The sequence below is a fragment of the Meriones unguiculatus genome, chromosome 3 (assembly GCF_030254825.1).
Source record: "Meriones unguiculatus strain TT.TT164.6M chromosome 3, Bangor_MerUng_6.1, whole genome shotgun sequence".
In the NCBI taxonomy this organism is placed as follows: Eukaryota; Metazoa; Chordata; class Mammalia; order Rodentia; family Muridae; genus Meriones; species Meriones unguiculatus.
Genome location: NC_083351.1, coordinates 10,791,870 through 10,816,498, shown reverse-complemented (window position 1 = coordinate 10,816,498; position 24,629 = coordinate 10,791,870). Strand labels below are relative to the sequence as shown.

General features: G+C 51.6%; 1 protein-coding gene across 3 annotated transcripts; it reads left to right on the top strand.

The window, feature by feature from the left end:
* The first annotated feature begins 723 nt into the window (after positions 1 to 723).
* Zbtb17 (zinc finger and BTB domain containing 17) lies at positions 724 to 24,246 on the top strand. Of its 3 annotated transcripts, XM_021630684.2 has the most exons (16): positions 724 to 875; positions 3,570 to 3,656; positions 18,642 to 18,848; positions 19,468 to 19,656; positions 20,210 to 20,350; positions 20,614 to 20,736; positions 21,199 to 21,440; positions 21,522 to 21,664; positions 21,751 to 22,051; positions 22,355 to 22,442; positions 22,529 to 22,645; positions 22,727 to 22,847; positions 22,969 to 23,099; positions 23,372 to 23,581; positions 23,690 to 23,779; positions 23,861 to 24,246. In XM_021630684.2, exons 3-16 carry the CDS (start codon positions 18,644 to 18,646, stop codon positions 24,142 to 24,144), a joined length of 2,385 nt encoding a protein of 794 aa, XP_021486359.1. In that variant the 5' UTR covers positions 724 to 875; positions 3,570 to 3,656; positions 18,642 to 18,643; the 3' UTR covers positions 24,145 to 24,246. The 3 variants fall into 3 exon arrangements, with proteins under 3 accessions (XP_021486359.1, XP_021486406.1, XP_060235136.1); XM_021630731.2 differs by lacking the exon at positions 23,372 to 23,581; XM_060379153.1 differs by lacking the exons at positions 724 to 875; positions 3,570 to 3,656 and having other exon boundaries at positions 18,709 to 18,848; positions 19,391 to 19,656.
* The last annotated feature ends 383 nt before the right edge of the window (positions 24,247 to 24,629 follow it).

Genomic DNA, 24,629 nt, shown 5'->3' with positions numbered 1-24,629 from the left:
CTCCAACCTTCAGGACAGGGTCTTCTACTGAAGCCTGAATAGGTTGGTTGACTGGCCAGTAAGTCCCTGGGAATACCGATATGCACCACAGCTAATTTTTTTTTTTTTTTATCTATTTAAGATTTACTTATATTTTGCCTGCATGTATGTAAAACCATGTGCCTGCCTAATTCCCGCAGATAGCAGAAGGCATCAGATCTCTTGAAATCGGAGTTTCCATGTGGCAACTGAAGCCAAGTCCTCTGCAAGAGCAAATATGCCCTTAACTTTTGAGCTATCTCTGCAGCCTCCTGGCTTTTAATGTGACTGTTAAGATTGAGCTTGGGTTCTCATTCTTGCATAGCCAGCACTTTGCCCACGGAACCATCTCCCGGTCCAAGTTGCTGGATTTGATCGCCAGTACTGCGGAAATATTTCCGAAACCATAATGGAACTCACAACTAGGTTCACATCTGTTAAGCCTTTTAGCACCTAAGGTTTTACTCCTTCATAAAAAAAAAAAAAAGAGGAGAAACAACACGGTTTTGTGGCGTGAGGAATGAGACAACGAACTGTAAACAGCTTAACGTAGTGTCTGGTACACAGGAAGCACCGCTGCAGAGCTATTCGGAGCGGAGAACCAAGAGTTAAAAACGGGCTACGACTCCAGAAGTGCGCCAACGAACTTTCGGCTGGCTCGGCGCATGCGCCTCTCGGCGGTCGCGCACCTAGCGCGAGCGCTGCGCAAGCGACGGAAGTTACAGCCGGGAAGCCGGCGAGGTCGGTTCCGCCCGGCTCTAACATGGCGGCGCCCTTTGTCTGCTGTGAAGTGCTGTTCCCGGCCTTCTCGCGGCCGTGATGCACCTCCATCTGTGGCGGGGTTCGGGACATGGCAGGTGAGGCTGGGCCAGCGCCGGCGGCCGGGGAGTCTCGGGAGGCAGGACGGAGGCGGCGGGAGCCGGTGACGCGGGACGCCGGGACGGTTGCGTGGGGGAGGGGAGGCCGGGGCGGAGGGCGCCGCGGGGCCGGGAGCCGGGAGCGGCGGGAGCGGCCCCGGAGGGGTGGCGGTGCACCCGCGCGGCCGACGGGGCACGAGTCGCCTCCGGGGCTGGGTGACACCGCGGCTGGTGGCATCTCCGCCCCCGCCGCCGGGCTGTCACCGCCCCTTGACCCCGCGCGCGCCGGCCGCGGCGGGTGGGCGTGCTGCAGCCGCGCGGGGGCGAAGTGCGGGACGGCGCGGGGTTGGCGGGGCGACCTGGATGTGTTGCGGAACAGGAGTGGACACTTGATCCCTCCCCGTGATAAACCATTCATTCATACACTCATCCATCCTTCCATCCCTCTTCCCTCCTACTCCCCCCACCCCCCGCCGCTGACAGATCTGAGGACAGAGCAAGAGATGCCGATGGACTAGGTCCCCGATTGGGATTAGGGTTTCCAGCTCCAAACCGGGACTCTCTCTACCTCAGTTTCCTCACCCTAAAAGCGGGGGATATATTAAAACCTGCCTTCTAAGATTGTCTAATGGGTTACATGAAATAATAGGTGTCCAGGGCCTAGCATGCTTACAGTTAAGAGCGTGAATGCCGGGAAAGTCCCTTGCTGTTATTTGTGTCATCACCATTCTAAGCTCAAGAGTCACGTTGGAGAGAGAAACAGGCTTTTCAGATATTACTGCGCTGCTGCTGGAAGGGAGCCCTGCACAGTCTAGGTGAATCCAGGGAGTCCCAGCCTCCCAGAAAGCTGAGCCTAAAGGATCGGTAGAGGACTGAGGCAGGACAGGGCAGTTTATCTTAGATGAAGGTGGTGTCTGTGAGAATGCTGAAGGGCCTCTCCCCCTCCATCAGAGGTAGGCGGTGGGCGGCAAGGCCACGGAAGCAGGCTCAGCCGAAGTCTTTTGGGAAGATGCGAACCTAGTTCAACACTTCTGCGGTAGTGGGAAGGTATTTAAGAATCAGGTTTGTGGCCTAGAAACATCACCGGGGCAAGCTGAAGAGGATTAAAGAGTGAGCCTGAAGTCAATTAAGAGATTGCTAGATGCTTTTAGTGTCACAGGCCTTTAATCCCAGCACTGGAAGGCAGAGGCAGGAGGATCGGAGGAGCTCTGAGGAGGAGGGAGGGGAGGGGGGAGAGACTAATTTATGAGTGAAACTTAGATGCAGAGAGTAGACAGATAAAACTTGGTGATAACTTCAGTTAGAAGGCAGAGTCATTAGGATTGTCCCGTTTCTTTTTAAAAGTTTGTGTGTGTGTGTGTGTGTGTGTGTGTGTGTGTGTAGGTCGGAGGGCAACTTTTTTGGTTCTCATCTTCCACCTTGTTGAGTCGGGGTCTCTCTTGTTTCTGCTGTGTACTGTATCACAGGCTAGCTGCCCGTATCCACCTGATTCTCTCTTCTGCCTGGCATCTCTTCTCTGGGAGAGCTGAGATTACAGATGTGCCCACACTGTATTGTGGGTTCTGAGGAATCAGACTCAGGTTGTTAGGCTTGTATAGCAAGCCAAGCACTTTGACCTGCTAAGCCAAGTCCTTGGCACTGACCCCTGTCCTTGACTGGTAGATGTTGGTGTTGCTCAGCGTGGTAGGAAGCAGGACAAGGAAGACATTGAACAAGAGGAAAGATTTAGTGTATTGTTTTTTTTTTTTTTTTTTTTTTTTTTTCTGAGACAGAGTTTCTTTGTGTAGATCCTGGCTGTCCTGCAACTTGATTTGTAGAGTAGGCTGGCCCAGATCTCAGAGATCCACCTGCCCCTTTGTCCCTGAGCACCAGGATTAAAGGCATGTGCCACCACAACTGGCTGAAAGGTTTAGCTTTTAATGAGTTGTAAATATGTGCCTGAAAGCTGGTTGGCTGGGTGTGGTGGTGCACACCTTTAATCCCAGCACTCTGGGAGACAGAGGCAGGTGGATTGCTATGAGTTTGGGGCCAGCCTGGTCTACAAAGTGAGTCCAGGACAGCCAAGGCTACACAGAGAAACCCTGTCTTGAAAAACCAAAACCAAACCAAAACAAAAAGAATAAATAAATCAAATATGTGCTTGAGAAACAGTCAAGTGAAACCTGGGGTGGTGGTATATGCCTAGAGTCCCAGCACCAGGGAGGCCAAGACAGAATTGTGGATAGATAAAAATTCACTATATAGCCGGAGCTAAATCACAAGTTTTGAGCCAGCCTGAATATAGAGTGACACGCTGCCTCACCCTGAAGGAAAAAAAAATCAGAAACATTGAGGTAAAGCTATCTGGTGGTGATTTTATGGCTGTCATCCACCAGAGGTCGCCTAAGTGTGTGGGGTGAAAATCAGTGTTGTGTACTAAGCCGGGCAAGATCATCACTGGGCTAGGGCTGTCTCAGGAAGGGGCTCTTGAGTGTGGAGCCTAGGGTCCTGATCATCTATTTCCCAGGCCCAGCACACAGTCTATTCTACAGCAGGCCATAACCCACTCACCATGTGCTGAGGGCTTACCTTCTGCCAGGTTCTGTACTAAGCTCTGCATTTGTCTGCTTGCTGCGTGGGAGGGAGAGCCCACCCGAGGGACGAGTGGGCCCCTCACATCTCACTGCAGCTTCTTCTCTGGTATCTTTGATTCAGGTGATGAGCTGGAGCACGGGAGCCGAGCTGGAGTTCCTACACTCACACTGTCTGAAAAGAGAGCCCCTGGCTTTTTGGAGATCTGAGGTATGTCTATAGCCCTGAAGGACAGAAGCTGCCAGGAGACCAGTTGCTTTTGGTCATGATCTACACTCAGCGTGGGTCAGATCATGTTTTCAGGGTTTCTTTTCTTTTAAATTATAGTAAAGTCAGGTGTGGTGGCGCACACCTTGCCTAGCACTTCGGCATTCAGAAGTGGGAGGATCTCTGGTTTGAGGCCAGCCAGGGCTGCACAGTGAGACTCTTGTCTCAAAAATAGTGAAAACAAAAATCCTTGTTATACTTTTATTGTGACATCATTGGTAAAACCTTGTTTTATCTTTTGAATAGAGTCTCAATGGTACTTGCTCTATTACTCAGACTGGCGTAGAACTTAAAAGTGATCCTGCTGCTTCTGCTTCCTGAGTTCTAGGATGATAGCCATGAGCTATCATGGCTGATCTACTTATCAATTTTTGCCAGCAAAGCTAAAAAACTAAAGTGCATTAATTATTGGGCATGTTTTGTTGTTGTTGTTGTTTTTGAGACACTGTCTTTCTACCCTTAGCTATCCTGGATTTTTTTATGTAGAGCTTGCTGCTTCACACTTACCGAGATCCACTGGTACCCCTTGGGTGCTGGGATTAAGGGCATGTGTCACTATACTCAGTTTTTATTGTACTTTAATTAGGTGAAATCTAAACTTTGCCTACAAGGCAGAGGTCTGGCTCAGTGGTAGAGTGTTAACCTTGTCTATTGACGTCCTGAGTTCAACTCTCCAGTGCTGAAGATCAATGAAAAAAAAACAAAACAAAACAACAACAACAACAAAAAAAAAACACACCAACTAAGCAGCCCCAAATACAGTGGCTCTTTTTCCTTCACCCCTTGACAGTCTAGAACTGGAGAGCTGGCTCAGTGGATAAGAGCACTGAATGCTCTTCCTGAGGGTTCGGGTTTAATTCCCAGCAACCACATGGGAGCTCACAATTGCAACTCCCACCTTCACGCAGACATACATGCAGGCAAAACACCCGTGCACATAAGATACAAATACATTAAAAAAAAAAAAAAAAGTGTAGCTGGGTATGGTGACCCATGTCTTCAATCCCAGCACTCAGGAGTCAGAGGCAGGGGGATCTCTGTGCATACAAAACAAGTCTAGGACAGCCAAGGCCACAGAGAGAAACCCTGTCTCGAAAAAACAAAACAGAAAAAGGCAGTGTAGAAACACTCACTCTAGAGCTGTTGAGCAGGCCACTGTTCCATGAGTTGCATCTGACGGGGTTTCTTTGACCATGTGTTTCTGCTTAAGCCAGGCATCCATCTGATGGCCCATGCTGGCTCCTTTGGGTCCTGCCGTTATATAGGAACTTCTCAAAAACTCATGCACCCTTTTAGTGTTCTGGGGTTTGAAATGGTGCATTTTATAACATGGCGTCCAAATGTAGGTCATCTCTTGAATCTGGAGGCAAAGAATGAGTCATAATACCCTAGTGCTGGAGGAGAACCAGCTGTGAGGCCCTCCTCCCGGTCCCAGAGTGACAGGCCCGGCCACGCCCAAGGGAAGGCCAGTGAAGCTGTGAGAATGGGCTGGGTGTGTTCCCAGGCCACTGAGTAGGCGGTAGATTTGTGGTGCTTGGGCCCAAGTGTCCAGGCTTGTCTCCCAGTGAAGTGTGCTCTGTACTACCTGGTCCTGGGCATGACCAGATTCCAGAAGCAGGGCACTTGTTGTCACATACATGTACAGGGCATCCTAGACGTTGGGCCACAAGTGTGAGGATGCACCTGCCTGATGTCAGAGGGCTGGGCTGAGGTGGTGGCAATTTAGACTGAAGGAATGGTAACTGTCACTTGAGATGGGTAGGGACAGTGAGAACCCTGAAATGTGACTCTCCGCTACCCTGTCTTGGGCTTTGTCCAAGGGCCAGTTGTGTCATTGTCAAGACTCAGTTTCCCCATCTATTAAACAGGGTTAAGGCGCTCCAAGCGCACAGGTGTTTTGAGAATGGTATGGGATCTATAGGGTGTGCTATGGGTACTTACCAGATGTCTTCTGCCTCCTGCTGCATGGTGCAGAATGACTTAAGAGCCCCAAAAACTAGCCAGGATCTTGGGAGGAAAGCCCAGACAGAGCAGGGAATCTGGGTGCTGTCCTTCCCCTAGGTAGACATTAGCTGAGTGTCATCTGCAGAGTCAGGACTGTGCTGTGCCTGTCTGTTTTTTCCAGGATTCCCCAGCTTCCTAATCAGAGCTGTTGGTTTCTGAACCTTGGAGAACATACCCTGAGAGGTCTTCCAGGAATCTCTTAAGTAGAGGGTTCTTGGCCTAATTCCTGCCATCTGGAAACCTGTCTTAAGCCTCCTCCCCTCCCCCAGTTGGGTGCAGTTTCTCTGATTTCCTGGTGGCATAAGCTTTTAACCCAGGAGCTTGTGGGGAGGGGCAGGCTCACCTCTTGTGAGTTTGAAGTTTTCCTAGGGAATTCCAGGCCAGCCAGGGTTACATAGAGAGACCTTGTCTCAAAACAAAATAAAGCCCTAAACAAACAGTAGACAGGAAGGAAGCAGAGGATGAAGAAGGGAGCTGAGTCAGGTGCGGCCAGGAGCAGTCGGGGCCTCATTGCCACATCAGACAGGCCCAGCTTCTGGTCCTGAAAGATCTAGCAGTGGAGCTGGTTCCTACCCACCATGCCACTCTTACAGACTGTCTTGTCCCTAATGGAAGTCTCTGCCACAGATTCCCCGGCCCCTGCCCCCCAGCGCAGACACCAGAGCTAGGAGAAGGAAGCACACCTCTGTCCCAGCCAGGGCTGGAGGCCTCATAGGGACTCTCCAAGCTGCCCTTCATGTTTCAGAACATTGCATTAATTTTGGTGGGCTGGAGCACTGGAGATGGAACCACACTGGCTAAGTTTATATGTTTTAAAACTCAGTATAATGTTTTCTTCAACTCATAGTCCTTTAAAATGTGTTAAAATCAGGGTCTTGCTCAGGAGCGCAGGTTTGCCTGTCTAGCTCAGGCTGGCCTCAAATGCATGGTAATCTTCCTGCTTCTGTCTCCCTAGGGCTAGGGGGTTGGCTACATTAATTGTTACTCCACTGTCTAGCTCATTGGGCAATGTCCCTACTCCTCCCACCTCCTGAAATCACCATGCTTGCCTCTCTAATATTAGACTTTTTGATTTGCAGTTTCCTGATTCTTAGTGAGGCAAGAGCCTTACACTTGAGAATCATTTTACTCCCAGTGTTTCTGAAACATCTGTTTAAATTTTTCCTTCACTTTTCTACTTGCTTGTCTTTTTAGGAGGTTTCTAAACTTCACTGTTAACATGAGTGTGTGTGTGAGAGAGAGTGTAGACACATGCCTGCCACAGAGCGTGTGTGAAGGTCAGAGGACAGAATTATGGAGTGGGTTCCAAAGACTGAACTCAGGTCATCAGGCTGAGCCATCTTGCCAGTCCAGTTTGGTTTTTTTGCTCTGTCTTATGACACTAACCCATCCTCCTCCCAGATGACTGGGTGCTCATCCTGGGCCACAATGCCCTCTGTGGACATTGTGGTGTTTGTTCTGTATACTAATCCTTTGCTGTTTAGACATGTCACTATGCACCTGTGATTTTTGGCTTGCCTTTTTACACTGGGATGCCCTCCACCCTTTATAAAAAGAAATTCTTTCTTTCTTTCTTTAGATTTACTTATTTTATTTTATGTGTGGGTGTTTTGCCAGCATGTATATCTGTACCACATGCATGCCTGGTGGCCCACAGAGGTCAGAAGAGGGCATCAGGTCCATGGAACTGGAGTTATAGGTGGCTGTGAGCCACCACGTGGGTGCTGGGAATCCAATTTACATTCTCTGCAAGAGCTTCTAACCACTGGACCGTCTCTCCAGCTGGACAAGAGTTCTCAGATTTCCTGTAATTCATCAGTCTTTTCTTCTGGAAGTAGCATTTTTTTTTTTCTTAGTTAAAAAAAAAATTCCTAATGGCTGTGGTGCCTGTCTGTAATTTCAGCACTGAGGGCAATAATGAGAAACTGAGGCAAAAGGATCAGGCATTTGGGGGTTTAATGAGACCTTGTGGGGGTGGGAGTGGGGCTGTTCCCTCTTTATGTTGGTAAAGCTATTTCTCCATCTGCTGAGTTCTGCTTCCACATATTTGAATCTTCCTTCCAAACATCCCACTTTCCTGTAATCCGTCCCTAATGGTTCCGTTTCTGAGACACGAGGACTGCTTGCTCTCCTTCTTTCTGTTTTAGTAAGCACAGCACATTGTCTTGGTGTCACTTATCAAACTTGATACTCCTTTCATGTGCCATGTCAGCAGAAACTGTGACATCTATTCAGTATCTACAGACATGTGACTTTATCCCTGTGTCCTCCTCTGTGTGCCATGCCACATGAACTTGAATCATTGGTCACTCTTGGTATCTGTTTAGGCATGGTCTGATCTTCATTTTAAGTCATGCTTATTATGACAAGCCATGAAAACTAAGAGATGGGGCTGGTGCTGTAGTTCAGGGGTACCATGCATGAAGAGCAATCACAGAGGCCCAGGTTTGATCTCCAGTTCTGCCTAAACCAGGCATGTGGCATTTGAGGGTGGAGGCAGGAAGATCAGAAGTTCAAGATCATCCTTGGTTATGTATTGAGTTGAAGGGCAGTATGAAACCCCGTCTCAAAAAAGAGGTGGGGTAGGGGCTGACCACAAGTCTGACAGTCAGAGTTTGACCCTAGAACGCAGTGGAGGGAAGAGAACTTCTTTCTTCTGACACACACACAGATATAATACAATAAATACAGTTTTAAATTGTTGAGATCTTTTTTCTTAGAAGCTTTGAACTTGTTTTCTACCTGTTGTAACAAACTATTAATATTTACTATTGATGTATCTTTTAGTAAGGCTTCTAAACAGCTGTATAACCAAATCACCACACAGAGACTAGGATTTAGTGACCTAGAACACAGTGCTGGATAATAGTTATTCCATCCTAAACCTCCAAGCTCAAGTGGTTTCCTACCATTTAGATTTTACCCATTTTACTTGCTTTTAGTGATATCTTAGGTCTGGTCCATCTCTCCACGTGTTTCAAGACCTCTCCTCCAGCCTCTGCTCTCCCAGCTTCTGCTCCTCCTCACCCTCCTACTCCTCCCTCTCCTCCAGCTCCTCCCCTCTCCCTCCTACTCCTCCTGCTTCCTCTCCTCCCACTCTGAACCAGGATGCCCACCCTATCCTCTCCTTGCTCAACATCATGGCTGGTTGTTTTAATTGACAAATTGGAAAACAAATATTGGCATGTTTATTTGAGACAGGTGATGCTTAGAATAAGTATCACAATGCAATGTCAGGATTGAAACCAGATAGTGGGAGAGAGAAAGCAGCATTTGAATGAACAAGGGTAAGGTGTATACATTTCAAAAGAACATTACACCAACATCTACCCATGTAGATACACTTAACATTGCTGAGATGGGTCTTGCCTTCACTGGCTTCAGTTGTCTTTTTTTTTTTTTTTTTCAATAATTAATTAAAGTTTTTTTTTTTTTTTTTTTCAAGACAGGGTTTCTCTGTGTAGCCCTGTCTCCTAGAACTAACTAGACCAGGCTGTCCTCCAGGAATCTGCCTGCCTGCAGAGCGCTGGGGTTAAAGGTGTGCACCACCACCGCCAGCTCCTGGTTTTTGCTTTTGAGACAGGATTTTTGCTCAGTGGCCGGACTAACCTTGAACTTGGTCCTCCCGCCTCAGCGTCCCAAGCACTGGGATTAAGCGTGTGCATCACTGTGGCCTGGACCTGTTGCAGTCCTAAAACAATATTGTAGTGAGAATTTAAAGTAAAAACCCAGCATGTGAAGTGCTGGTGGAGCACCTGATTTTGTGGTCACTGTGCTGTCTGTCCGACTGGAGATGCATGTTTTAACCTGGCAAGCTCATGAGCTGATATACATTTAACCCTTATTAGATCTTAGCCCTACAAGGACCTTAGTACTCAAGCCTAATGTGGAAGGAGAGCCAGGAGAGGCCAACATGTGAGGAGTGCATGTCCTGCTGAGGTCTGCAAAGTCTTTTTTTTTTTATTTTTTTGAGACAGGGTTGTATGCAGTTGAACTGGCCTTGAACTCCTGATTCTCTGGCCTTCACCCTGTGTGCTGAGAGTACAAGTGTGAGCCACTGCTCAGCGTTAAGTTCCTTCTTTTGAAGAATCTTAATGTTTTTAGCACATGTTAAGTATATGTAATAATGATTTTGTTAATGCACTTCATACATGTGCATATTGTATCTGTCATGTTTCCTCCATCACACTTCCTTCTTCCTCTTTAGTCCTCCTTTACTTCCATGTCCTCTTTTCTCTCTCTTTTTTTCCTTTTTAGAAAAAGGGAAAGCTTCACAAATTTTATTTACTTCTGTATTTTTTAACGTAGATGAGCACTCTCTGTCCATATGCATGCCTGTATGCCAGAAGAGGGCACCAGATCCCATTATGGATGGTTGTGAGCCACCAAGTGGGTGCAGGGAATTGAACTCAGGACCTCTGGAAGAGCAGCCAGTGCTCTTAACCTCTGAGCCATCTCTCCAGCTCCCATCTCCTCTCTCTTTAACCCAGTGAGTTTAACTAAGGTTGCGTATAGGAGCATGGATGAGGAGTTATTTGTGGGAACATAGAGGGGTGGCCCCCCATGAGCCCCTTCTCACTCCATCTCGGGACATTGGTGGGTCCAGACTTGTGCAGTGGTCAGAGCTGCTGTGAGTGCAGGAATGCTGGGGCCAGGTCGTGGTCCACACCCTTCCTCAGGCTCTTGCATCCTCTCTGCTCCCCTGTCAAGATGTCCCCTGAGGCTTGGAAGGGTGATAGAGTTACCCATTTATGGTTTCTTCACTTGGACAAGTTATGAGCCTCTGTGGTTGCTGCTGTCCACTCCCAAGAAACTTCTCTGAGGGCAGCACCGAGCTGTGAGCAGTGACATAAGTATTCAGAAGGAAATCCGATGGGCATGTCAGATCCAGTTGGTAAGACAGCAGCAGCAGCAGCAGCAGCTTTCCTGCTAGACGCTGACCTCTGCGGCCACAGGCTTTTGACCAGGTTTACAGAACCAACGATGAGTACCCTTCCATGAAGCATCTCAAGTCATTCAGGAAGCTTTTGGTTCCCCGCAACAGACTCGCCACTGTTCCAGCAGTGGGCACTCCCTGCCGGTCAGTGAATAGTGTGCTCATGGGGGCGTGCTGAGCAGGGCTGCTGCTAACAGCCCCGCAGCACCTCCTGGCACCGTGCGGGCTAGCCAACAGGGAGGAGGCTCTTAGCTCAAGTCTAGCTTGGTTTCCCCTGTCCTGCAGCCAGAGCACGTGGTACCTTCATCTGTAGCACCATGCCATCTAGCTTGGCTGGGCAGTAACAGCCGTAACAGTGCGCGCCTGTGTGATGGAAAACCATTCAGCTCTGAATGACCATGAAGTCAGGCCACAGCAGCAGTTGGTCTCCTTTCTCTGTGGGATGGCCGTACTGTGTCTTCTCAATGAAGCCTCCTTGCTCTGTATAAAGGGGGTGGCCCAGGGTTGGGTCTCAAGCTCCGAGGCCTTGTGTTCCATCTGGTAGAGGAGAGTGAGCTCCCGGACAGTGGGCTCCTCCCTGGTCTCCTGGCTGTCACTGATCCCGCATGTTTTCCTGGGTCATGATGGTGGTGCCCAAGAGCAGCTTTAGGGAGTGGAAGGCTCCCTTGTTAGCGCTGCTTCACAGAAAGGAGTGGAGGTTAGAGACCAAGGACCGGCTCTGCTGAAGGCTGTGTGGAGCCGGGCTTTTAGGAGCTGTGGCCCCAGCAATGGCAGGCAGCTCTTCACAGTGTCGGGGTCATCTGAACCAGAAGCTGAGGGGGATCCCCTTCAGGGATTTCTGCTCCCAGAATCTTCTTGAGTGGCACACTCTTTATGAAAAATTTTGTAATTCTCCATTTCCCTTATGAAATAATTTTTTTCTGTTGAGAAGTTTTTAGTCACCAGGTCTTGTATAAAATGTTCTTTGTTGTTATTTTGAGACAGAGTCTTACAAGATAGCTCAGGCTGGCCTTGCACTAGCGGCAGTCCTCCTGCCTCTGCCTCCTAATGCTGGCATTACCGGTGTATTCCACCACAGCCAGGTTTTACCATGGAAAAGGTCTCTGGCTCTGAGTAAATCTCCTCCTTCCCAATGCACTTTACTTCCTTTCTCTGCTTTAGTTTTGAATGGATATTATTTATGAGTGGTAAAACAGAAAGGTTTTGGTTAACAACTACCCCCATGCGCCCCTTTGAGAGGAGCTCTTTACTGGTCTTTGTTTGTTTGTTTCCCTCCATGCCCTGCAGGATGTGGGTTTTCTCTAGAGCATGAGTCAGCCACGATGTGACTCAGCATTGAAGTGCTCAGGGTGGTGCTGAATGTCACTCAGGGCCTTAAGCTCCTCAAGGGAGAAATGCTTCCCTGTTCTGTGGTATTCTGTGGGAGGCCCAGAGAGTAAACCCTTCCAGTGTTAGCAGTGTTAATGTTTTTTTCAGGTTCCAGCAGTCCAACTGAGAACATCTTAATTTTGTCAGCTTTATTTATTTATTTATGAGGCAGGGCCTTACGTGGCCCAGCCTTGCCTCAAAGTCTGTGTAGCTGAGGATTTCAGGTGTGTACCAACACTCACAGTTTGTGCATTGCTGGAGATTGAACCCAGAGCTTTGTATATGCTAAGCAAGCACTTTGCCAACCAAGGCATCTCCAGCCAGCACTTTGCCAGCCTCTGATCTCTGCTGGCTCTTCTTTGGACTGTGGAGGATAAGCTGCCCCTCTATGGCTGTCAGCCCCAGTCTGTCCCTGCTGGTTCATTTCTTGCCACTCTTACCTCATTCTCTCTCTTTCTTTTTCTCTTTCTTTCTTTCTTTCCTCTTTCTTTCTTTCTTTCTTTCTTTCTTTCTTTCTTTCTTTCTTTCTTTCTTCTTTCTCTCTGTCTCTCTTTTTCTTTCTCTTGCTCTCTCGTTCTTTTGTTGAGACAGGGTTTCTCTATGTAGCCTTGGCTATCCTGGACTCGCTTTGTAGACCAGGCTGGCCTCTGCCTCCCTGAGTGCTAGGATTACAGGCATGTGCCACTGTGCCTGGCTTCATTCTTTTCTTTAAAAAAATTTACATTTATGTTTTTATTTTGTGTTTGTGTGTGTGCTATGATGTACATGTGGAGGTCAGAGGATAATAGGCAGGAGCTGGTTCTGTCCTACCTTGTGTGTTTGCCGGGTGGAAGTCAGGTCATCAGCCATAGCAGCAGGTACCCTTAGCCACTGAGCCATCATTCTGGCTTGTTTCTTTTTCTTTTTTTCCCCAGTATCGCCTCCTTTATTACTGTCTTGTCTGTAGTTGGTCTGATAGAGTTTTTGATTTTCCATGGGCTCTGGTGTCTCCTCTTCTCGGTAATGGTACCACCATGCCAGCTTCTAATGACAGAACTTTTATATCATCCTCTGCTTTTCCCTAACCCCTTTTCCCACTCACAGCCCACTTCTGCTTTAACAGCTAATTATGTCAGCTCCAACATATATTATTGTTTTGTGTTTTGCTTTTCAAGACAGAGTTTCTCTGAGTACCCTTGGCTGTCCTGGAACTTGCTGTGTAAACCAGGCTGGCCTTGAACTCAGAGATTTCAAAGAGATCTGCCTGCCTCTGCCTCCCGAGTGCTAAAGATTAAAGACATGGGCCACCTCCCTCTAGCCCAACATAGGCTCTTAGGTGGAGTACTGCTGCCAGCTTGTGAGGCCCCGAGTCTGTGGCCTTCCCTGCTTGGCCTTCCTGCCCCACCCCACCCCCTCTTTCAAAGAGACTTGTGTGATGGCTGACAGTCCCTTAACGGCTAAGTGGCCCTTTCAGAGTGTTGTCGTTCTGTTTTCAGTTCTCCCAAGGCTTTTTAAAAGAAAGTGTATTTAAAAGAAACCTGGGTGTAGCTTCATGGGTAAAGTGCTTGCCTACCGTGCTTGAAACCTGGGTTCCACTGCCACGTACATCTTGTGTGGTGGCACACACCTGTAAGACCCGCAGTTGGGCAGTGGAGGCAGCAGGCTCACCTACAGGTACATAACAGAGCTGAGCCCAGACAAGAGTCATTGTACCTGGGGAGGGGAGAGATGAGGGAGGGGGGACATTTGATTCTAAAGTCTAGCTTATCCTGAGATCCTGGATGACCCAGCCTCTCCTGCCCAGCCACCTGTTTCAGCCATCACACAGGTCTCTTTGAAAGAGGGGACCTTCATAATGGTTCCAGGTTCCTGGGTTTAGAGTGGCACCGCTCCCTCTTGAACTTCTTCCAGGTCGTTGCTTAAATTCTCCCCCTCAGAGAGGTCCTTTCTCTCCGACTGCACACACTCAGTGCTTGTGTTACATGTGGGATCAGCGGTGAGCCCACCTGGGGAGGCTCAAAGCTGTAGTGCTTCACCTCAGGTGAGTGCGGTCAGGGGCATGGAACCTGCTGCTCCCTGTGCCTAGTCTGATTTTTGAGCTGTGGCGTCACCAGGTGCCCTAACTACAGGTATCAGGCAGCTCTACCTTTGTACTCACCTTTGCCCGTCCAGGTTCATAGAATTGTTTCTCAAATGCTTATCTTGGTCTTGGTGTGTTCTGTGTCACTATAATAGTACCACAGGCTGGGCAAGTTATAAAGAGGTATTCCTTGTAGTCCTGGAGGCCGGGCCATGCGGTATCAAGATGCTGGCTTCTCTACTTTGGAGCCAAGGTCATCCTTGGCTACATCACAAGTTCAAAGCTTGAACTCATATGACTGTCTCAAGAAGCAAAAGGGAACAAAAGTTCCAGCACCTGGGGGCCTTCGTGTTGCACCCTGGCACGATGGGTATCAGAGGACAAGTGAGAACTCCAACTGAAAGCTGGCCCGGACAGTGCATACTTTCAATCCCAGCACTCAGGAGGTGGGGGAGGAGGGTTGTGAGTTCAAGGATTGTGTTAGCTCAAGAAAAAAAAATTTTTTTTTTTTTTAATATAATACAAATTACAGAAAACAGTATGGATTGAGGACTGGTAGACAGGTACAGAGGCCAGGTCCTCAGTCAGGGCAGCGCTGTCAGTAGAGGATGAATGTCAAAAATGTGGAGTGGTTCCAAGCAGATCTGGATGTTTCTGTAAAGAGGGAGACACCAAGTGTTTGCCAGGCCCTGGGGTTGATCCCAGCACTGTCCCCTCTAATTCATGGAAGAAGGGTTATCTTTCTAGATAGAGAGAGGGTATACACGTCTGTATAACTAGATAAACCACTAAAAATGGACGAAACACAGTCTTGCTACAAGGCAAGCATTTGCTGGACAAGGAGCACTGTGCTCGCAGGGCAGATTTGATGACAAATGTCTCTCTGCCAGGTTTTACTTGAAGAGACAGGTTGGTAGTAGGGCTGGGTGCATAGCTCTCAACCTCCCAGAACTGGCCTTGGTGAACTTCTGTTTCCCTGGCCTGTTGAGCCACTTGTCCTTCCTGGGAAAGGTGAGTGGCTCCCAGCGGTGACCTCTGTGTGGAAGCCAGAGCTGGCCAGTCTGTCTAGGGAGCCAGCAAAGCTCAGTGTGTGCTCGAGGGAGGTTGTTTTCCGTCCTAGGATGTGGCGCCGCCTCTCATGCTAGTCAGTGCCTGCCAATAACTTGGATCATGTTTCAGTGTTTGACAGGCCCATTTGGCTTTGGGAGGGAGCAATGCCACTGAGGCATCCTGGTGCTTGCAGGCAGGCAGTTGGCTTCACACAAGTGCCCCCTCAGGGTTTAACAGTCACTTGCTGTAAAGTGCCTGTCAGCAGAGAAAGTCCACCCCCAGTGGCGCTGTGCTTTGCATGCCCTCCCTTTGTCTCACTACCCTCCTTGAATTATGGCACAGAAACTTTCCAGATTATATTTAGAAGGGATAATGGTTTTGACTGGTGGGTCTAGTCGTATCCAGAGTGCCCAAGTGAAAGGATGTAGAGACCTTGTGATGCAGGATTCTGATCCTAAAAAGATTAACTTAGAGTATGTCTCTGCTTCATGCTGACAGACGGCTGCTGGGTGCTAAGGGTGCATGCCAGTGGCGTATTTGAGTTGGTGTGACTAACCCTGTAAAGAATGTGTGAGCCCCCGCACCACTGGAGACACTCTGGGCCCCAGGCAGCCAGACGCAGACCCTGGATTGAGGCCTGGAGAATTCCTGCCTCATCCTTGCATCTCTGAGGCAGCAACAGAGAAGTTGGCTGTTTGCTTAATTTGCTGGTGAGCAGGTGTGGTGTCCCGGCACTGTGATGCCGGTCAGGTGAAGCCACTGTACACGCGCTTTCTTCATTGCTGGAGAGGCTTGCCGAGTTGAGCAGAGTGGGTATCCGATCCGGAATGGTTTGGACTGAGGCGATGTGTATTTGCCAGTCCTCTAGTGTCCCATCCACATGTGCCTTTGTCAGGCTGGTATCTCCACTGAAGCTCACCATCCTACCCCACCGCCAGGGCCTTAGGAAACCGAGCTGAGAGTGGCACATCTTTACCATGGGCCCTCTGCTGTGACTGGCCCCTATGTTTTGCTTTTTATTTGTTTTATTAAAAACCTTGAACTTGCTGGGTGTGATGGAGCATGCCCTTAATCTGCTCGCACCTGGGAGGCAAAGGCAGGCAAGTCTCCGAGGTTCCAGGTTAGCCAGGCCCAGCACCCCACGGAGGAAACAACCAACCCCACACGCAGCTCACAGAACCCTAAGGAGCAGACGCCACTGAGGGTTCCACTCCCTGAGTTGGGGTAGTTTGCTGCCAAGTGGGGGCTGCAGAACACAGGGGAACAGTGAAAAGGTTACGATGGGCCAGGACTAAGTGACTGTTCTAGACAAAGGAAGGCTGCCAGGGCTCCACCAAGAATGCAGGCTCCGTGTTCGCACTCGCCACACTCCTCATCTGACAAACCAAACATGGAGTGTTGGCTCCCTTTCTGCACTCAGGAGGTGGTGCAGTCTGTGGAGATGATGACGATGACTCTTGTCTGCCCACAGCTTTTTCACCTCAGAAGACAGCTCTAGGATCAGCCTGGTGTGGGGTGCCACGCCTTCTGCTTTGTGCCTTGGTGTATGCACCCTTCAGCTCCTGGGTATCCTAGAAAGGGCACTTAGCCCCAGGCTTGGACATGGCTTCCTCTCAGTATCTTGTGCTCTGAACAGCAGCACTGAGATTCTCCCTCTCTTCCCTTCAGGTCAACAGTGGGAGTTTGTTCTTCCTGGGATTTGAGGACTTAGAAATATGGTTCTCAACCTGTGGATCCTGGCCCCTCTAAGGTTAAATGACTCTTTCACAAGGGGTCACCTTAGACCATTGGAAAACACAGATGTTTACACTAGGATTCCTAACAGTAGCAAAATTACAGTTATGAAGAAGTAGCAATGAAAATTTTATAGTTGGGGTCACCAAAACACGAGGAACTGTATTAAAGGGTCACAGCATTAGGAAGGTTGAGAACCAGTGGCTTAGAGGGAAGTGTCGTTACGAGGTGTCCTGTTCTGCATTGGCTTTGCTGTGGGTGTTCTCTGCCCACCTCTTGCTGCAGGCTGTCTTCCAGCTGTAGATGTTGGCACGGCAGGCACAAAAGCAAGCTCCTGCTTGGGCCTGGCAGGACAGGGCCCAGTCTCCAATTTGAGTTTGTGCTTGGCCTGCTCGCTGCCACGCTCCCCCTCAGTATTTCCCCTTAGTTCAGCAAGTACATACCCCATATTTTCTTGCTGCTTGAGACAGTGACACTGGCTGGCTTGGAACTTGTCATCCTCCTGCATCAGCTTCCTAAGTGCTGAGATTGCAGACACATGCTCAGGAGTTGTCAGAAACCGCGGGGTGGTAAATGTGCCTGTGCTGGCTTGAAGGGGCATGGCCTCTGTTGGCTCTCCTCAGGTGGCCAGCTCCACATGGTCACTGCAGCTCCAGGCTGTAGGCCAGTGACAGCCCAGAGTGGGGACAGCAGGAGCAGCCAGTGCTGCTGCATCAGGGCACAATGCCTCAAAGTCACTCTCTGCCAGGGCAGCTGGGTTCTGGAGGGCAGGAAGTTATTGGGGTTTGGACTTGGCACCGAAGCCTGCTCTGTGCACTTGCCTCACTGAGTGAGTGCCGGGTTTTATTTTAAAATGTTCTGAGGCAGGTTTTTTCTATAAAGAAAACTCCTTTTGTTTTCCCTAGGAGAATGCTGATCTTGAAGGCTCTGCAGTGGGGCTGGGCTGGCATGGGCTACTTTGGGTATTTATCTCATCGCTGTCTGTGTAGTTCATGACTGAGCACCAGGCCATCTCTGAGTGCACTTCCTAGGGACAGTTGTAGGATTTCCAGGTATTAAGTGAGCCCTGAGCACGGAAGCCAGCCCAGGCGGCTCTTAGATCAGGATTGGAGTTACTGGGAGAGTAACCACTCAGAGGTTGCTGGAGGCAGCAGACTTAAACCGAATTATGTAGTTCCTTAAGCCTGAGAGGGAGGGACTAAGCAAGGGTGGGGTGGGGAGTAGGGGGAGATGAATAAGATCCCCACCCTAGAGAGCCCAGCCTTGTGTGGACAATGAAATTGCTCAGAGCACACACCACCACCACCCCCACCCCCCCCGGGAGCCACAGGAGCTGTAGGTTCATGATGGGAGAGCCGCCTGGACATAGAGCCCAGAGCTAAGCACTTGGATTTTCTTCTAACAGTGTATGTGTTCCTTTTGTAAAGCATGCTGAACTGTTTTGTGCTACAAGGACAGCAATCATTTTGTGTTCGTTTGTTTGCTGTTTTGACACCTTAGCTCGTTACCTAGTGTGGATTCTGCTGTGGGGCGGTGTTGACACTTTTTGGTTTGGGAAACTTGCCTGTTGAGTAAGCTTTGGGAGTGACTGGGCTGTCTTGGCTTACAGCAAAGGTCTGGAGCCATCTAGACTCCATCTACCACCCTTTTGTGGTAGAAGAGCCTCTTGTTAATTCTCCCCATCTCCCTGGTGAGTCTTAACCTTCGGCTTGGCAATGAGCAAGAGTTGGGCTGGCATCTTTTCCCGCTGCTCACAGAAGGCTCTGGCTTTCTGCAGCCATGGATTTCCCCCAGCACAGCCAGCGTGTCTTGGAGCAGCTGAACCAGCAGCGGCAACTGGGCCTTCTCTGTGACTGCACCTTTGTGGTGGACGGTGTTGACTTCAAGGCCCACAAAGCGGTGCTGGCCGCCTGCAGCGAGTACTTCAAGATGCTCTTTGTAGACCAGAAGGACGTGGTGCACCTGGACATCAGTAATGCAGCAGGTACTCCGCTGAAGCCAGGGCCTTGTCATGCCAGGCCCTTCTAGGACAGTGCCAGCAGGCCATGTCCCTCCTGAGTTTGAGCTCTGACCCTGTAGGTCCCAAGTTTCTCCCACCTTTCAGAGCCTCTTCTGACTAGGCGTGGAGTGAGCAGGGGCACAGGTTCACAGTATGCTTAGGGCAGAAAAGAAAAGCAGGGACAGAGTGAGGCTGGCCCTAGAGCTTCCTGACACTTCTCTGTTGCCAGATCAGTCCTGGAGCTGACAGCCAAGCTGTGTCAAGAATGACAATGGGTTAGCTGGGGCACAGGCTTGGGATGGGCCTAGAACTGAGGAAGGATGGATCAGTCCTAGGTCTATATTTCCACCCAGAGCCCTGTGACCTGGTTTTGAGATGGTCAGGACGAGGCATTCTCTCATTTTATAGATGTGGGAACAGACAACAAGGGTCAGATGATGGAAGGTTAGGTAGAGCAGGTGAGGAGGTCTTGAAGGACCGTGCTGTCAGAAGGGAGGGCTGTCTTGTCCCTTTGTGTATCTTTTTAGAAGCTGTCTCCAGCCCAGCAGAAAGGTGGTGGAGGCTTACTACTCAGCTTTGGAAATTTGATTCTACTCCTGGACAGGCCTGGGGCAGGTGTTGGAATTCATGTACACTGCTAAGCTGAACCTGAGCCCTGAGAACGTAGATGATGTACTAGCCGTGGCCAGCTTCCTCCAGATGCAGGATATAATCACAGCCTGCCACACACTCAGGTCACTTGCTGAGCCAACCAGCACCACTGGGGAAAATACAGAGGCCTCAGCTGTGGAAGGTAAGGTCATTGGCAGGCCATTCTTGAAAAGTGGCTTCTTACAGCGTCCCTGCCCCGCCCTACCCCTCATTCTGGGTCAGCTCGCTGGGTCTCAGATTCCTCATCTACCTGCCTTCACTGTGGGAGCTGGTAAGGGTTGGCTAACACTCTTGGGAAGGGACCCCGTGCCCGCCCCTTCCTAACCTTGGGCAGGAGCCCCACCTGGGCCACTAGGTGCCCAGGAGCAGAGCTCCTGCCTAAGCTTCCTGTAGCTGTCCCCCGGAAGCCCTCTAGCTCTCAGGGTGTCCTCAGAAGCCTGCAGGTTCCTCTCATGGGTCAGGTTCTTTGCTCAGCACTGACACACACCCAGTGTCTCCTGCCCGGGTAAGATCACATCACTTGTGTCGCACCTGCAGTGGTTGTGAAACCAGTGTCCTGGGGTAAGGTGTTCTCTGAACAAACTAGTGAAGTACCTGGAAGGCCCCAGGGGGACTCGACTCGCAGGAGCCCCTCATCCCCCCCGGGCAGTTGACACTTGATGGAAAATGACAAGTCTATCCTGTTCTGGCTCCAGGAGGAGACAAGAGAGCCAAAGAAGAGAAGGCCGCAGCCACCATGCTGAGCAGGCTGGGCCAGGCAAGAAGCAGTTCCTCTACCAGCCCAGGCAGAGAGCTCAAAGAGGAGTGGGGTGGCCAGGCAGAGAGCGCATCCAGTGGTGAGTTGTCGTTGGTTTCATGGGCCGGCTGCCTGGAGGGAGGTGATGGACAGTTGGAAGTTGGTCCTGTCCGTCACCTGCCAGCAGCCTGAGCCCCGGAGCAGTAAAGGCTTTGTGGCTGGGAGGTCGATGGCGTGCGCCCCTGTACTTTTCTGGCTCATGTCTAGTTCAGACAGTTGGTTCTGCAGGGTCTGTTCCAGCCATGGAAGAGACCTATTTGACTTCTGGACAGAGTCCCAATCTGGCCTTTCATCCCCCCTCAGGTGCAGAGCAGACGGAGAAGGCTGATGCTCCCCGGGAGCCTCCACCTGTGGAGCTCAAGCCCGACCCCACGAGTGGCATGGCTGCTGCAGAAGCTGAGGCCCTGTCAGAGAGCTCAGAGCAAGGTGCCCCTCCACCCAGCCAGGGCCGGCCCCGCGTGCACACTCCGAGGGCTTGTCTCCCACTGCGTGGAGCACCTCTTCTGTCCCTAGCCTGTCCTGCGTGGACCCTCATTCACTTGATCTTTTTTCTTTCTTGGCTCCTGAGCTGTCTTAGCTGCACATCCCCTCCATGTTTCTGTTAGTCTGAAAGCACCCTGACTTAGCCCCAGAGCTTCGGCTCAGCCCTGGGCATGACACAAGCTGTGCCGTGCTGCCCAGAAACCTCACAAGGACCTGTTGGTTTCAAGTGGCCGCACACATCTGCCTGAGGCCTCACATGCTCTAAGCTGCAAATACCTAGGTTACAGGTCCTGGAGTCACTGTCACCTAAAGAAAAGCATCTGTGAAGTGGGGAGGGAATTGGGCCAGACCCAGAAGTTTTCTGATCCCAGCCAAGCCCCTCAGTACCTGCCCTTTTCTGTGTAGAAGTGGAAGTGGAACCAGCCAGCAAAGGAGAAGAGGAGCCAGAGGAAGAGGGCACGGGGCCTGCCACAGTCAAGGAAGAGGGGATGCATCTGGAGAACGGGGAGCCGCCTGAGGAGAATGAAGAGTCTGTGGGCACGGACTCAGGGCAGGAGCTTGGCATGGAGGGCCAGCACCTGCGCTCGGGCACCTACGGCGATCGCACTGAGTCCAAGGCTTATGGCTCCATCATCCACAAGTGTGAGGTGCGGGGCCGTGGGCGGTGCCAGCCCTGTGCCTCCGGGGTCTCTGCAGCCCCTGACGCACTCCTTCCTGCTCGCCCGCAGGACTGCGGGAAGGAGTTCACGCACACGGGCAACTTCAAACGGCACATCCGCATCCACACGGGGGAGAAACCTTTCTCGTGCCGCGAGTGCAGCAAGGCTTTCTCGGACCCCGCAGCATGCAAGGCTCACGAGAAGACACACAGGTACCCTCCTTGCCTCCCCAGAGTGGGTGCCTCTTTGGGACCCTGCAAGCACCCCTTGCTATCACCCAGCACCTTCTGACCCACAGCCCATTGAAGCCCTATGGGTGCGAGGAGTGCGGCAAGAGCTACAGGCTCATCAGCTTGCTGAACCTGCACAAGAAGAGGCACTCGGGGGAGGCGCGCTACCGGTGCGGGGACTGTGGCAAGCTCTTCACCACTTCCGGCAACCTCAAGCGCCACCAGCTGGTGCACAGTGGCCAGAAACCCTACCAGTGCGACTACTGTGGCCGCTCCTTCTCTGACCCCACCTCCAAGATGCGCCACCTGGAGACTCACGACACTGACAAGGAGCACAAGTGCCCTCACTGCGACAAGAAGTTCAACCAGGTGTGCGCCCCTCCCCAAGCCAGCACGGCAGGGGCTCCTGCTGGTAGCTCCCAGGGGTAGCGTGGACCAGGACCGGCACTGTCTGTGGACAGGGCCTCTCCTAGGATGGTTCCCTGAAGGGCAAGCTGACTTAGACTGGGCTGTGCTTGGTTCTCCTTCTACTGCTGGGACCCAGGGCCTCAGTCAGGAGTGGAGCTCTGGCCCTCTGAGGAACCGGAACCAGAGCCCATTATTCCGTGCTTTAAGAGGTGGGGGAGAGGCCAGGCTCCATGGGGACCGTTCTGAGCCCCCGTCTGGCTGCAGGTGGGGAACCTAAAGGCCCACTTGAAGATCCACATTGCCGATGGCCCTCTCAAGTGCCGGGAGTGCGGGAAGCAATTCACCACCTCAGGTAGGCCCAGAGCACCCTGGCTCCCCAACCCCTGCCCCTCAGCCCCCCACAGTGCTGCACACCAGTGTCGCCCTTCCTCTCCAAAGGGAACCTCAAGCGCCACCTTCGGATACACAGTGGGGAGAAGCCCTATGTCTGTACCCACTGTCAGCGGCAGTTTGCTGACCCGGGCGCGCTGCAGCGGCACGTACGGATCCACACGGGTGGGTGAGGAGGCCCTGTGTGGGCTGTGGAAGGGGCACAGGGAGCTGAGTGGGTGCAAGTGCCGTGTGCCTCTGCCCCAGGTGAGAAGCCGTGCCAGTGTGTGATATGCGGCAAGGCCTTCACCCAGGCCAGCTCCCTCATCGCCCACGTGCGCCAACACACGGGGGAGAAGCCCTACGTCTGTGAGCGTTGCGGCAAGAGGTAGTGGTCCGTCCCCACCCCAGGGAGCATGAGGGCAAGTCCCAGGCTGTGTGCACAGTGGTGGGGACCCCCGAGCTCCCTCCTGTGGGTCCTCCTGAGCCCGTTATTTGTGGCCCTGTAGATTCGTCCAGTCCAGCCAGCTGGCCAATCACATTCGTCACCATGACAACATCCGACCGCACAAGTGCAGTGTGTGTAGCAAGGCCTTTGTGAATGTGGGGGACCTGTCCAAACACATCATCATCCACACTGGTGAGTTCGCGCGCCCCGCCCGTGTGTCCCTTCCCAGCCCATCCTGCAGGACACCTCTAGAGGGGTAGAGGTAGGGAGGCCAGGGCCACACTTGCTCACAGGTAGCCTTGAAGCTCAACTGTGCTCCCAGGAGGATGCACCTGAGGCACCTGCCAGCGCTGGCGGCTGTCTCAGAGAACTTCTTGCTAGAAAGATGGGGCTGCTGGGGACGGGAGGCCTGCAGGTGGCAGGAGGCCTGCAGGTGGCAGGATGGTAACTCGCCTCCCCACCAGGAGAGAAGCCTTACCTGTGTGACAAGTGTGGTCGTGGTTTCAACCGGGTAGACAACCTGCGTTCTCATGTAAAGACCGTGCATCAGGGCAAGGCGGGCATCAAGATCCTGGAGCCAGAAGAGGGTGGCGAGGTCAGCGTGGTCACTGTGGATGACATGGTCACGCTGGCCACTGAGGCACTGGCAGCAACAGCGGTCACTCAGCTCACAGGTGTGGACTGTGGGCAGCAGAGGGTAGTTAGAGGCAGCTTGCCGAGGTGGCAACAGTGGGGCAGGTCCCTGTGGCTTCTGCCTCAGGCCCTGCTGACTCTGCCCACAGTGGTACCGGTGGGGGCCGCAGTGACAGCTGACGAGACGGAAGTACTGAAAGCTGAGATCAGCAAGGCTGTCAAGCAGGTGCAGGAAGAAGGTGAGATGGGCAGTCTGGGGCATGAACGCCGGTGGACCCTCAAGGTCTTTCCCACCCTGATCACAGCCCCCACCTCCACAGACCCCAACACCCACATCCTCTACGCCTGTGATTCCTGTGGGGACAAGTTCCTGGATGCCAACAGCCTGGCCCAGCACGTTCGGATCCACACAGCCCAGGCACTGGTTATGTTCCAGACGGATGCGGACTTCTACCAGCAGTATGGACCGGGCAGCACGTGGCCAGCTGGGCAGATGCTGCAGGCTGGAGAGCTGGTCTTCCGTCCTAGGGATGGGACTGAGGGCCAGCCCACGCTGGCAGAAACTCCACCCACAGCTCCTGATTGCCTACCACCTGCCGAGTGAGCAGGTGGCCCTCTGACTGTTTATTTAAGGATGGATGGCACCCTAGGACTCAAGGTGCTCCTGCCCTACTCCCTAGAGAGAATAAATTTGATTATTTTCTAATGTTGCCTATGGCTTGTGTGTCACCAGTGGGTGGATGGGAAACAGTCCCGATAACTGCAGAAAGGCTAGCGCTAGCTCAGGGACCAGGCTCCCTGGGACGCCCTGCTGTCCCTCGTGGGAAGTGGAGCTCTATACTGTGTCCTGAGTCACTTAAGGTGCGGCCAGCACCCTGTGGCTGAGACGCAGCTCTACTCATCTGAGAGACCTGCCCCAGGGTGTGTGCACAGCAGCCTAGGCCCCTCAGCGAAAGCAGCCATACAGAGGTACAGGCGGCAGGCTGGCTTCTCAGTAAACTGGAGCCTAGTACCTTCTTTACCAAGGCTCCTGCTGTGCCATGCTGTGACAACACTGACTTGCTACAGTCTACTGCCAGGCTGTCAAGG